Here is a 14,740-nt window from a genome sequence, read left to right on the forward strand (position 1 = left end):
TGTGATTATTTTTGCAACTTTTTATAATAAAGTTTAAAATTAAAATAATAAAAGTAATCAATGACAAAAGGTTGGGGGTGTGAGTGAGGAAGAGAGAAGGCTGGGGCTATGACTCAATGGTAGAGCATTTGCCTAGCATACATAAAACCCTAGGGTCAATCTCCAGAAGTATAAGACAGCAAATGGCAGTAAAGGTCTCTGGTATCTAAGCTGGCTATGGCACTACACACCTATAAGGCTAGCACTCAGGAGGCTGAGCCGGGGCAATCATGAGTGCAAGGTGGGCCTGGGCTAAAGAAGAATGAAAAAGCAAGTCTTCCTCTCACTGATGCCCAGTGCTCTCTTTGCAATGTCCTAAATAGACCTGGGGGAAGAGGGGGAGGAGGGAAAGAGAAAAGGGAAAAGGGCAAGGGGGGAAGAAAGGGGGAGGGAGAGTCACCTGCCTAACTTCCTGGGCAATCTTCATTCTCTGTCACCAAGGAAGACAAAAGACAAGTTCCAGTGGTTGATTAGACAAAATACAATCATTTATTACTAAAGTCTTTTTTTCCCCTAAGCAAAAGAAATGCTGTCATGGGGGAGTGTCTGCCTCTGCTTTTGCTTCTGTTGTTGCTAGAAATGGGTCTCATCTGTGGAAAACTACTGTCCTTGAGGAGTGGAAGCCTCTGGTCCCTGGACAAGGATGACCTTCAGTATGATGCCCCCAGCCGGGACAGGCCTTGCTGGGCTCTGGCTCTGAGTCTCTGAGAGATTTTGTAGAGCTCCATTGTGGCCCTGGCATCTTCCACAGAGCTGTGGCCCCGCCAGTTGTTCTGCAGACATAGAGAGAGAGAGAGAGTATGGGAGATAAGGGAGCTGCATTTGGAGTCACCCTGGCCTCCCCAAGACTGGAGTGGGTCAGTAGGTAAGAGTGTCCCTGAGGTCCCTGACTCAGGTTTGAGAGGGCATCAACAAGTGGTTGGAGCTAGATAGGGCAGCACACAGGTGGAGGGTACAGGGGACTCTAGTGAAGGACAGGAAAGCAAGACTGCTCAGAAAGAAAGGGTATCAGCAAGTGGAGACCAGCAAACTCCATCACTTCCTATATGAGGTTAGGATGGGAGGATGTCGGTGCCTGGTACTCTGCATCCCTGGTCCCCTGAGAGGCTGCCAGTACTTGGGAAACATGAGAAGGGTGAGCCAATAAACCAGAAACTCTTTGAAAAGTGGGGCAGAGCTGGAGTAGAACTGGGTTCTGGACTTTCTGTCCAGGAAGAAACGACTGCCACCTGCTGGCTCTGTGCTAATCACTTGGTCTATGGAACCTCCCTAAACTCCCGGAGCTAGATATAATTATCTCCAGTTTCACTGGAGGTGAAACTGAGGCTCAGCATGACAAACACTATGGAGTGGGGGCTAATATCCAAGAGCCAAGCCAACTCCCTGCAGCATCTTTCACCTCCACCTGGCCTGAAGTCTTGTCTGTAAGGCTGGATGGAAGGGGGAGCTCAGGTCTGTTTCCCTTATGTCCCTCTGTGTGGGTGTCCTGCCTTTTTGAGGGCTCCATTTCTACTCTCTAGACTGGGTGTGTTACAGACACCTATGAGGAGGCCCAGCTCAGACAGGATGCAGCATCCCATTCTGTGTTATTAATAAGCAGGTGGCCACGGTGTCTCTTACATCCCAAGTGCTACTGCCCTCCATGCATCCAAAGACTTGCCCTATCACCCCTCTTGACATGTGAGTTATCTGAGGCCAGATCTCCGAACTCTGCTGTTTTGCTATCTGAGGCAGAAGCAGCAGGTGGCTGGAGCACCCTCTACTGGTCAGCCTAGAGCAGCAGACAACTCTGGCCTTGGTCCCGATTCTAGTTCCCTCCTAGGACCTCACAGGGCCTCGGGGAAAGTCTTTTTAATCTTGTGCCTCTTTCCTCTTCTGTAAAATGACCTGGGCACACCTGCCTTGCAGGTAATGAAAGTATTATCAGTTCCCAGCATGCCCAAGGGCTAAGTACACCAGGGATTTTCCTTCCTTCCATGTGGGGTCTGTACCCTTGAGGTGAGGGATCAGCACTTCTGACAGTGACAACTCTGTTACAACCCTGGGTCAGCTCCTGTTGAGGTGATCCACAAGGTCATTGCCCTCGGGCAGGAGCCAGAGGCCAGGTTCTGAGGACATCAGTGCAGGCGTGAGCTGGTGAAGAGGGTGGACAGAGTCCCTGTAATAACCACAGTGGAGGAACAGAGCCTAAGGGTCCTATAAACCAGGCTCAACGCCCCCAGGACAAGGCCTGAGTTGAGAGCCACAGACCTTAGCAAACAACAGGTGTGCAGATATCCTTGTCAGGTTCCTAACTCATCAGGCACACTCATCACAGCACACCCCAGGGTATAAGAAAACCCAGGACTATTATCATGGGTCAGGAGACTAACAGAGGCCAGCCAGATTCAGGCCCACCCCTGCTTCAAAAACAATTCCCAGGGGTGTGGGGTGGGGTTCCATACCATTAGCCACTCACCCAGCCAAGTCATCTGCACACTACCAGCCCTCACTCATGTACCCTCTCCAACCATCTCCTCTCTCTCCCAACCTCTGGGACTCTGGCCCTGCAAACAGTGCTGGAATTTGCTCTCCTAGCCTGGGATGCTCTCCCCATGCCTGGGACACTGCCCTCCCCTGCTCCTATATTCCAATTAGCCTCTAACTTACTATGTGGCCTGAGGATGACCTTAAACTTCTGACTTTCCTGTTCTATCTTCCAAATGCTAATACTGCAGGCATGTGCCATGCTAACTTTACGTGGTGCTGGGGACTGAACATGGGCTTTGTGCATGCTAGGAAAGCATTCTGTGTAATAGTCCTGGCTGCTCTGGAACTGGCTCTGGAGTCCAGGCTGCCCTTGAATTCACAGAGATCTGCCTGCCTCTGCCTCCTGAATGCTGGGATTAAAGACATGTTCCACTACTGCCCAGGTTAGATGGTTTTTAAATGGGTAATTTTTTAAAATAAAACAGATTTAAAACACCACTAATTCCTCTTCCCTTTCCTGCATCAAAACGTGAACTTTATTTTTTATTCTTTAAAGAGGTGGTACATTTGAATATCTGAAAATGGATTTCATTTCTTTACCCAACCGTATCTTTACTGAAAATTTAGCTGCACTTTACTTCTGAACAATGGCTACAGTAGAGTGCTTGCTCAGCACATTATGTTTAAGGCCCTGGGTTGGATCCCCAGTGCTGAAAATTAAAAAAAAAAAATACCCAGCTGAGCAGTGGTGTTGCACACCATTAATTCAGCACTCTCAGGGCAGAGGCAGGCAGATCTCTGAGTCTGAGGCCAGCCTGGTCTACAGAGTGAGTTCCAGGACTACACAGAAAAACCTTGTCTCAAAAAACAAAACAGAACAAAACTGTTGATCAGGAGGGCCCTTGTGCAGTGTTTGGCTGTTAAGATGTGCCCCTAGCCTCAGTTCTTCCCGATTGGATGAGGGTGTTAGTGTTCAGGCATCTGTACTGGTCTGTCTGTCCTTGGGGTTATGATAGCCTATCCCCTCAGTTGCAGTGACTAAGAGCACCACCTGTGCACATTCACTATGTTCCCTTTTAAAAGGGCCTTGTTACCTCGTCTCTCTCTCTCTCTCTCTCTCTCTCTCTCTCCCTGTCCCTCTCCGTCTCCCCATCTCCCCCTCTCTCCCTCTCCTCTCTTCCACTGTTCCTGTCCCCTGCCCCTTTCCCCATTTTATGATCCCTTTCCCTAATTTAAAAAAAACAAAAACCCTCCACTTGAACTCTGTCGAATGGCATCTTTCTCTCTCGAGCACTGCTTTTTTGTGAAATTACAGCAGTGAGTCCTACCCCCACATACCGAGGAGGTAGTACCTTGGAGCAGCATTGATTATCCATGGCAGGAACTGTTGTGTAGGAACCCCAGCTTTCATGTCCACTATGGCACATCGGAGGTGCAGGCTTTCCACCATTTCCCTGGGGCTGCAGTGGCATAAGGCTCATAGTACACAGGATTTAAGCCAAGCTTTCCCCCTCCTTCCCTCCCAATGCTCCTGGGATCACTTCACAAAGAAGCTTTCCGAATTCCCTTCCTCTGGTCTCCTGAAGCTGAAGACACATAACACACACACACACACACACACACACACACACACACACACACACCATGCAGCCTCTCAGGAGTGGAGGGAAGAATCTTGGGGTCTGCATTGGAGCTCCTGAAGTGGTGGTGGAGGGCTGACAGGACTTTTCCTGCCCACCCTTCCACCCCCACTCCCTCTTCTCTTCTGTCCTGTCTCTGTGTCTCTTTGTCTCTTTTATCCCACCCCCTCTTCCCACCCCCGCCCTTTCTAATAAAACTTCTCTGTCTGCCTGGCATATTTGTCCCTCGTCTGCCATGGAATCCGCCAAGGTCCTGCAGGCACTTTATTGTAACAGGGTGGGATTAACCTGCCTGGGGTAGAGGTGGGGTGGAAGAAGAGGAGGATGATCCTCACTTTAAGGAGGAGAGAGAAAGGGCCTTACCCTGCCTGGGGAGTGGAGGGGGGATGGCTAGGGGCAGGTGGGATATTGCAGGGAGGGGAGGGAGAGGGAGAAGGGATTGACACCTGAAGCAAGCTTGTTCCTAATTTGAACTAATAAAATAAAATAATAAAAAAAAGAAGAAGGAGAGAGAAGCTGGGCATTGGTGGCGCACGCCTTTAATCCCAGCACTCAGGAGGCAGAGGCAGGCAGATCTCTGTGAGTTCAAGGCCAGCCTGGTCTCTAGAGCGAGTGCCAGGATAGGCTCCAAAGCTACACAGAGAAACCCTGTCTTGAAAAACCAAAGAGAGAGAGAGAGAGAGAGAGAGAGAGAGAGAGAGAGAGAGAGAGAGAGAGAGAGAGAGAGATGAAGGGAGAAAGTAGAGGAGGGGCGGGACTCCTTGCTTGGAGGAAGGGGTAAGAGGAAGAGCAGGTTACTCTTCATTTTAGGAAGAGGAGGGAGTCAGAGGAAGGAGGGGGAAGAGAGACAGAAGGGTAATGGAGGAGGGAGGTTCCTCACCTGGATGCTCTTGTGTAGCAGGCGCTCGCTCAGCACTCGCAGGGACACACGCTTGCAATGGTCCACCTTGGCCTCATGCCATAGCAGTCTGTCTGTGGATGTGTCATAGATGGTGTAGTTGCTCATGTCCTCCTTCAATGCATTGAAGTCATGCCTCAGGTCATGGCCCACCACCAGCTTGCCTTTCAGAAGCTGCAGGATCTGTCCAGGAAAACAGATGACCCCACACATGTCCACCTTTGGGTGCTCCAGGTGGGGTGCCCCCCTTCCCCATAGTCATGGAGCTAGGTGGGGAGTAGCCACTCCTGGAGTTTCTATGTGACCTTGAGCCAATCACCTTCCCTCACTGGAAGGAATTGAGGTCCAGGGCCCTTCTCAAGGCAGCCTAAGTCTGTGTGAGGAGCCCTAGCCTGGACTGCTCCTGTGGCTCTTGGGAAGGAAGGGCATGCATGGACACACAACACATAGACTATGTCCTTTAATCTCAGCAACTCTGCTGTGGCAGGGCAAGAAATGACCTCCCAAAGGTGTCTGCACCCTTCTGAGGGCAATGTGTGAACACATACTAAAGAGAAGGTTCCTAAGTGCTTGTGGGACTTAAGTGCTTAGCCAGAAAATGATCTTAAAATATCCCTATTTTTGGTTGGAATTGTGACTCAGCGGGACAATTATTAGATCCAATCCCTAACACTGGACAGAAAGAATGAGAGTTCCAAAATCCATCCCCATCATCAAGGATCCTTATTTTTGAAGGCCAGGGATTTTTTTTATGAGGGAAATTTGTGGGCTGTTGGTAGTTTTGAATAGGGAGGAAGGACCAAGGCCAAGGTGTTCAAGCCATCTCCAGAAGCTGGTAAAAGAGCCTGAGAAGTCAGCCTTGCAGACTCCTTAACTTCAGTGCCATAAGGCCCAGGTAGGACTTCTGAAATGAAGATCATTAAGATAATAAATTCATATTGTCTTAAAGCTTTTAAGTTGCCGGCTCTGTCCGGCAGCTACAAAAACCTAGCCGGGTTAAGAGGAGGGGTGTAAGGTGTATGAATTAAAGTTATGAAGGTCTGAGGATAAAAAGGCTTAAGTGATAATAAAGTGAGTTGATACATTAAAAAGAATGAAATATGTTCCTGATTTCTCTATTTCTCATGCTACTGTTCATAGTAAAGTTCTACAATACCACTATACGATCATAACTATAAGGTCAATTAAGATGCTTTTCATTGTACTAAAAAATATCTGTCAATTTTAAAATGTTAATGCTTTCAGCCAAGTTGCTTCTAATATGAATATGCTGCTAATGTGTCTAATACTTATGTTTCCACAAACTTTAAGGATTCTTGTAAGTTCCAGGGAGCTGAATTGGATCCAAACAAACAGGTCATATTCACTCCAAATAAATATTATTCAATTCAATCTTTCCCTGGTCCCAGGACTCCCTTCCCTCATGCTGGAACCCCTCGGGAACCCTTCCTTCATCTTACAATCTTCCCCTCAAGTGCCAGAACCTAAGAAAAAAATGTTTTCTAAACTTAACCTTGTCCTCTGCTCTGCCAACATCTTGCCAGGTCTAAGAGGCGACAGGGAGTTCCATATAGCCTGGACTGCGATGAAACAACCAACTACCCCAGGACGTGCAGCACCCCAACTTTCTCAGGTCCCCCAAAGATGGTCAACGCCCCTCACGTCAGCAGGAAGCAGTCTTGAGAATTAGACGCCCTTATTCCTTAATCTGCCATGTCCAACACCCCACCTTTTTTTTTTTTTTAATAATAAGTAAAGGTGGGATTGAAAGGTTCGGGCATTATGCTGACCTGCCTCTGTTACCTGGCAGAATTCACTCAGGCAGTACCCTGGTCAGGTCAGGGTTCCATGGGAACTAAGTCTGCATGCAGGTGCAAAGGACCCCTTTAAAAGACAGACCCCTGCCCACTTACGCTCTCTCCTCTTCCTCTTCTCTTACTTCTCTTACACTTTTCTGTACCTCTCTCTCTCTCTCCCTCTCTCTCTCTCTCTCTCTCTCTCTCTCTCTCTCTCTCTGCCCTACTCTGTTCTTCCATTTCTCACTCTCTCATCATAATAAATTCTATGATTAATATACTCTTTATGCTCTCCATGGTTCATGTTCCATAGAACGTGCCTTTAATTTAAGCACAAATCTAACAGGGGGGCCCTGGCTTAACAGAATTCCACAATGAAAACAGGAAACACAGAGGAGTGAAATCATTTTCCCTAAGTGTCTCTGATTGTTTTAAATGTTTGCTCATTCCTTCATAGTCCTTTAAAAAAAAATAATTAGGGCTTGGGTGTGAGTCACTGGTAGAGTGCTTGCCTAGCATGGAAGGACCTAGGTTCTATCCTGTAATCCCAGAATTTGGGGACTGGAGGCAAGAGGATCAGTTCATAGCGAGATCAAAGCTAGCCTGAGATACATGGGACCCTAAGCAAACAAGGATGAATGGAATCCCCCTGGAGGGGAAACCCTGGAGAAGGGTCATACATATAGATAAATTGAGAAAATCAAGTATGTCTGCTTCATCTTGACTTAAGGTCAAAGAGTACAAACCCATTATTACTCTTTCAAGGCTAAAAAACAGGATATTTGGCCTAAGGAGTAACTAATTGATGTCTGATGTTTTGGGGTATTGAGAAGGTAATTACACTTGTTTGTTCTTTTTCTCTTAGTAAGGAAGTCTTTTGCCTCCCCCTCTTTTGATTGGAGTATAAAAGAGCTTTGGATAAACTTGGGGTAATTCCTGTTATTCACCAGGTAGACTCTATCTTGTGTCTCTGTCTTTTCTTTAGTATCTTTAGTTTTCTAACCTGACATTTCTTAATCCACATTCTTTAAGCATGGACAAATAAGCCGGGCAGGACCCAGCTGTTGTCTCCCGGACAGGGTAGGACACCAGCACAACAGGCATGTAAACTTACACATAAACTCCTGCTTTGCTGGCCCTGCCACACTGCCCCTACTACCTAGTCATGTTAGACCACAGACACACAAGCACAACAAATGCTACCAGTGTTTGGGCCATCTTGGGAGTGGTTTGCTAAGCACCCTCAGAATACTGGGATCCCCACATAGTGGAGCAGAGTCTGACTTGAGAGCACCTGCTTGTATACAACTGGATGAGCAAGCTTGATCCAGGCATCTAGCAGCCCAGTGGGAGGATGGGCAGCCCTTAGAGTGCTCAGCCTCATGTCCTACATGGACTTCTAAGTCTCCCCTGGGCCTCTCTCCTACACCCTGGCACACAACACATCCACATTCTTTAACTTGGCTGGAAAGAGGCATCTGGAAACAAAATAGGGTGTCTGTCCCTAGCTGGGACTTCAAGGCAGCTCTGCCTGCCTTCAGTTTTCTCTGTATACAACCAGCACCTTAACCTGCATCATAGGAAAGAGCCTACTGCCTGGCTAGCACTGTTCTACCACCTGTTTCTCCTGGGGACATCAAAGGGCATCTCTGGGCTTGAGGTGGGGGCTTGGCTGGTGCTCAGATGCAGAAAGAGGCCCATGTCCTGAGTCAGAAGACCAGGTGCTGCTGACTACCTGTCCCCGTGCTCCTTGGTCCTATGCCCCAGCATTTCCCAGATGATTCTGATTCCAAGCACTGGGACCCACTACAGATAGACAAGATCCAAGTGCCTGGAGTGGGCCCTTGGCAACCCTCCCCCGGGTTCCACTTTGCTGATCAGTTTGGTAAGACTGCCTGGACCGTGGAGGCTTCTGGGGGCCTGTTGATTTGTCTCTCTTTCACACTCAACCTTCTACAGCTTCTGTATTTGTCCATTCACTGCTGGCTACCAGCAGAGGTGCCTGTAAGTAGCGGACTGGAGAGAATTCTTGTCCTCCCAGAGGGCCAAGAGTCTTCCTGTCATCATCAGGAATGGCCCCAGTCTCCCCCCTTCCCTCTTGTCTCTTGCCAGGCTCACGGGTCACTCTGCCTCTGGCTCACATTGCTATCCTGGATTAACAGAAGAGTGAAGTTGCTTCTCCTACCTTGCTGAGCTCTGCAGGGACCTGCCAAGTGGCAGAGCCCCAGCAGCACCCTGTGGCCCCAGCAAAGCCATGGGGCAGGCTCCAGCTGACACCACTCCCTGAACACAAACTACCTCTTTCTGCCTTTGTAGTAACTGACAAAGGCAAAAGATCAATTATGAGTAACCTCTCTTAGATTCCCAGAAGTAGAAAGAGGAAGCTGCCAGGAAGGAGCCCTGAACCTGAGGGTTGACACAAGATCACCTGCTTGTGTCTTTCAGCGAGTCACTCCCCTTCTTGAGTGCCTTGTTTCTGATTTGTAAGAGCCTCTTTAGACCAGGGTTTCTCCACCAGAGTTCTGTAGGCATTTGAGGCCAAGGCCCACCCATTGTATCTTTGCTGTGTAGAGGAAAGGGGAGGAGGCGATTGAACAGCCTGCCTAACCTTTATTTACATGCTGCTAGTGGCAGCCCTGCTCCTGCCACAGTGACAACCAGAAATGTCTCTGGCAGGGGACGGGTGAGTATGTGCATGCTTCCATCTCATTCAGAACCAGTGTCCCAGATGATTGGCAGATGTAGTGATATGGGAAGATCCAGGACAATTCCTTTACATCATAAAAGCAGTAGCATCACATTACATACTAATAAAACGAAAAAAGCAAGAGGGCACATCTGTAAGCCCAGGAAGTCCAAGGCTATCCTGGCCTACATAGTGAGTTTGAGGCCAGCCTAGCCTAGGCTACATGAAGCCCTGTCTTACAAAAGAGAGAACGGAGCTGGTCTCGGTGGCCTATAGTGCTAGTATTCTTGGGCAGAGCCAGGGGTCCCAGGTTATCCCACAGCACTCCTGGCTACCACAGGCTGACTTACTGCATGCTGTGAGTTGGGCCTACTCACTGCCCCTCCTAAAAACCTGGGGTTGAAGAGCTTTGGACAGAAAGCCCTCCCAGAACCCAGTTCTGGCAAGCCCTAGATGCCCCTGGAAGGTGCCACTGCCTGTGGGTCTGAGAAAGGGCTAGCAGCCTCTCTCATCTGGGGGTCTCAAATACATTTTGGGGCCCATGAGTATTATCTGTCTTTAGGATTAAAAATGACAGATGGGACTGGGAAAACAGCTCAGTCAGTAAAGGGCCGAATACACAAGCATAGCACCCGAGTTCAGATCCCCAGAACCCACGTAAAAACTGGATGGATAGACACATATCTATAAACCTCATGCTGGGGGCCAGGTAGAGACAAATGGATCCCTGAAATCCATTGGCTGGCCAGCCATCCTTTCCAAAAGGATGTGCTTCAAGTTCAATATGACCCAGTTTCAAAAATAAGGCCAGAGCCGGGTGGTGGTGGTGCACGCCTTTAATCCCAGCACTCGGGAGGCAGAGGCAGACAGATCTCTGTGAGTTCAAGACCAGCCTGGTCTATAAGAGCTAGTTCCAGGACAGCCTCCAAAGCCACAGGGAAACCCTGTCTCGAAAAACCAAACACAACAACAACAAAAAAAGGCCAGAAATCGACAGACACCTTATAATGATTGACCTTGGCCTCCACACACATGCACACCTGTACACACATGTGCACACACAAACAAGCACACACAGACTACACACACAAAATTATGGAGAATGGGTTTGGAAGTGCATGTCTGTACCCACGAATACTCAGGAATCTGAGGCAGGACCAAAAGTTCAAAGCCTGCTTGGTTAGTGAGTTCAAGGTCAGCCTGGGAAACTTAGTGAGACTGTATCTTAAGAAGTATAAAGAAAGCTGGGGCCAGGCGTTGGTGGTGCATGCCTTTAATCCCCGCACTCGGGAGGCAGAGGCAGGCAGATCTCTGTGAGTTCAAGGCCAGCCTGGTCTACAAAGCAAATTCCAGGACAACTAGGACTGTTACACAGAGAAACCCTGTCTTGAATGAATGAATGAATGAATGAATGAATGAATGAATGAATGAATGAAAAGCTGTGGGGGTGTAGCTCAGTTGGTATAACACTTTCCTAGCATGTGCAAGGACCTGGTTGAATCCCTGCATCACAAAAACAAATAACAAAATACCACGGCTAATGAGTGAGACCACATATGTGAATGTATATTTGTCAGGTCCAAAAGGAACACTCACTCAAACTCTCCCCCACAAAAGGGCAGGCCCACTGACTAGGTCCAAGATGACAGTAGGGGCTCTAGTTAGAGGATAAACAAAAGGATAGTAGGTGGATAGATTGGCACTCTCACACAGCATTCTTTAGGAACCTGTGAAAAGGGTTTCTGTCTGCCAAAAGGAGCCACTTCCATTATCCCCCTTGCCTCTGGCAAAGGGGACCTATAGCTCTCTATTGACATGACAGACACCTGTCATACAAGGCCAATGCTGATCTTCAAGCTCCACCCATCTCTCTATCTCTCTATGTCCCTGTGGTACATCCCAAAGCCACCCTGCCAAGTTTCTTTCTGCCTGCACCGCAGAGATAGCCATGGAAGTTTGAATAAATTTTTATTTTTCACTCACAGAGCAGGTCAGATTGGTGGTTTCACCATGTCCTCCCTAACAGTGTTCATGAAGTGAGAACAGACATGTCAAGGATAAAAATGTTTCAGACTCATGCAGACAGAGAGGCTTTCCCCAGGTCTGGCTCGGGAGAATGGCAAGGCCTCCCCTAATCTGACAGATGTTGATGCATGGTTAACCTTTAGCTAAAAAGCACAGAAATGTACAGAAATGATTGACCATGGCTTCCTCCACTGGATGACTATATAGCTTGAGACTGACGGATTCCCCTACAGAGACACCTACCAAGATGAGCTAATCTGCCTCCTTGGTTTCTGAGCTGATGGTGCAATTACATCAGAGTACAGGGTTCAACCCATCCCACGTTTTCTGTATGTGTGCCTTCTTCATGCCTCAGTACTCCAGACAGGTCAATCCCAAGCCACAGAGGTCATGGCACAGCTGCTTCAGCGATCTTGGTTGATCCCATGTTCCTGAAAGCCAAGGATGGCTTGGTGCTTGGGCACCTAGTATGTAGGCAGCCTCCTAAAGGCCTTGGATGGGGCAGGGGTCAGGTTGTGGCAGGACCTCTCCACTGGGAAGGGGTGAAGTGGGGTGAGGACATCAGATGGGGTACTAGGCTCCTTCCTATTCTAGGAGGCTGGAAAAGGTCAAGTTCAGGGTTAGGGTTAGCTTCAGTCAAGAGCTGAAGAAGCCTGGGCTGCAAAGGATGGAGTGGGCTGTGCTGGGCACTGTCCCTTACACTGGACACTGACGCAGAGTGGTGGAGAGAACATTACAGCTCTATCCCTGAGTCAGAATGAGCTCAGCTCCACCTCCCCTTATACCAGACTTTGCCCCTTGGTCTCCTCATCTGAAAAGTGGGAGTGATGAGACTGGCTACCTCATTCTTGCCACTGCCATGGAATGAAGAAAGTGTTGTGATACTGCTTAGAATAGTATCTGGAACATGGCACTGGATACATTTATATTGGTATATCAATCTTATATCACAGAGCCTTAATGAGGGAGCTCAGAAAGCGTGAGCATCAAGCCTGAGGACACAGAGCTGGAAATGGATCCCAGGACAACACACTTCCCCAGGCTGCCTGTGTGTGTACCACTGCAATTCACAAAGGGGTGGATAGCTGAAGGCAATTGGAATACAGAGGCAACTTCATTGCTGAAAATCAGTTCTGCTTTTATCCCACAGGCACCTTCCAAGTTCTAAGCAGCATGTCCTTGGTAGCTACAGATAGAATGTTAGGTTGGAACCTGTTCGTGAGCAGCAGGGAGCTGGGACTCAAGAGTGTCAGCTTCCTAGAGAGACAGTTAATTCCTGAGCACCACTTGGCTGGGTTGAGATGGAAATGAACCCAGGAAAGGTGAATGGGGGTGGGGGTGGGGGTAAGGAAGGAAGGAGGGAGAAAGAGGGAAGAGAGGAAGAGGAGGAAGAGAGCAGGTGGGGGAGGAGGGAGAGAACAGGAGGGAGGAGGAGCAGGAGGATGGGAGAGCAGGGGGGAGGAGGGGGGACAGGAGGGGAAGGAGGAGTGAGAAGGAGGGAGGAGGGGGAGTGAGAAGAAGGGGAGAGAGAAACAGAGACAGAGAGAGAGAGAAACAGAGACAGAGAGAGAATACCCCACTACCTATTAAATAGTACACTGTTGGGATTTTGATGTCCAGCCTCCAGAGCTGGGCATGTCTGTGGAGACCCACTACAATTCTTGTGATCTTGAACTTTCCCAAGCTCCTGCTGCTGAACCTGTCCAGAGGTGATGATCATGGGGAAATTCCTACTTGAGTTTTGCTTTCTCTTCAGTCATACAAAGAAATGGAAACTTATATCTAGAAGACATGGCCACATGCTAAAGGGCTCAACCTTGGGCTTCAAACGAAGCAGGGAGCCTGCTGTGGCCCAGAGCTCTTGGTAGGGAACAAGATCTCCTTCAGTCCAGGAGTCTTCCGGCCTCTCAGCAGAACCAGCTCAGCCTCAGAGCCTCATTTCCCAGACTCACCAGAGCAGTGTGGTATAAAAGAGAGGGACCGTCAAATGAAATTCAATTTCCCCATCACCAGACCTGAAAGTTGGACCAGATAGATGCTCCAGAAGCAGTCCCAGATGGAAGCCTAAGGTTCTCTGTTGGCCAGAAACTATCTCATTGGGGGCTGTGACAGCAAGGCCCAGAGTTCTCTCAGCAATGTGAGGAATTTCTCATAGTAGAGTCACAGACCACAGACTCTAGGGAAGAAGCTGAGGAGGAAGGGCAGGATTGCTGCAACCCCTGTTGGCTTGACTCCTTGTCCTCCACTTACCTCTAGTCTGGCTTCGACAAATGGTGTAGCCCTCACCATGTGCTGAGGCGTGATCCCACTGACTCGGGTTCTATAATCCGTGATCTCTCCCTCAGGTCGGATGTACTTGTCATACAGGACTGTGCCATTGAGGTTCACGATGCTGCAGCGGGCAAGGCCACTTACCCTTAGAGGCCCTAGCCCCACCATCTCACAGTCCATGGCCACCACCTCTGGGCTGCCTGCCATGTTTCTTTGTGACCCTCAGAAAGTCCTGGAGGATGAGGGAAGGGGAGGGGGGGACCAGGGTGTCATTCAAGAACCAACAAGCCTCCAGGCATCTGGGCCACCACCCTGCCAGACTACACCCTCAGTCCTGCCCTTTGTCTCCAATGCCACCTGGCAACAGGGAAGCTGGCCTCTTGCCACCCTTCTGGTTCTCTGTACTTAGGTCCCAGAGCCTGCTGGTCCTGTCTGGCTGTCCCACCAACAAGAAGCCCCCTCCCTCTGCCTCCCAGGCTGCATTGCTGTGTGGTTCCTGCTCACCTGTCTGCTTCAATGCCCTGGGTTCTCTTCTGCCTCTCTGTTGTCACTTCTCAGCTACTGCAGTCACTTTGGGAAGTGACTCATCTCTAACTTAAGCCTGTTTTAGTTTCAGTTTCTGATTTGTTATCAAAGGAAGTTAGGAGTGGGGGGGGGGGCAGGCCATGTATGCTGGGCTGCATTATTGCCTCCCGGCTGGCAGGTGGGGGGGCTGGCAGGCTGAGTCAGGGCTGGCTGCCTCGGGGTGTCCCTCCTGTGGCCCTGCCCTTCTCCTTTTCAGATGATGTGTCTGACGTGGAAGGAGTGGATTGCAACATCTTTCTTTTGCTTTTTCACCCTCCACCCAGAGAATAAACATCTCTGGGATTGGAGCCTGGGGAATGTCCCACAACTTCTGGGATCTGCTGTCAGAGTG

The 14,740-nt window shown here is 49.2% G+C and overlaps 1 protein-coding gene across 2 annotated transcripts; it reads right to left on the reverse strand.

Annotated features, from left to right (window-relative positions):
* Positions 1 to 505: 505 nt before the first annotated feature.
* Positions 506 to 14,516, reverse strand: Isg20 (interferon stimulated exonuclease gene 20). Of its 2 annotated transcripts, none has more exons than XM_027408182.2 (4): positions 14,329 to 14,494; positions 13,804 to 14,056; positions 5,029 to 5,229; positions 506 to 812 (listed from the first exon to the last, which is right to left on the reverse strand). In XM_027408182.2, exons 2-4 carry the CDS (start codon positions 14,029 to 14,031, stop codon positions 690 to 692), a joined length of 552 nt encoding a protein of 183 aa, XP_027263983.1. In that variant the 5' UTR covers positions 14,032 to 14,056; positions 14,329 to 14,494; the 3' UTR covers positions 506 to 689. The 2 variants fall into 2 exon arrangements, with proteins under 2 accessions (XP_027263983.1, XP_027263982.1); XM_027408181.2 differs by lacking the exon at positions 506 to 812 and adding an exon at positions 3,740 to 3,968 and having other exon boundaries at positions 14,329 to 14,516.
* Between the last annotated feature and the right edge of the window lie 224 nt (positions 14,517 to 14,740).

This window comes from Cricetulus griseus, chromosome 3 (assembly GCF_003668045.3).
Source record: "Cricetulus griseus strain 17A/GY chromosome 3, alternate assembly CriGri-PICRH-1.0, whole genome shotgun sequence".
Classification (NCBI taxonomy): Eukaryota; Metazoa; Chordata; class Mammalia; order Rodentia; family Cricetidae; genus Cricetulus; species Cricetulus griseus.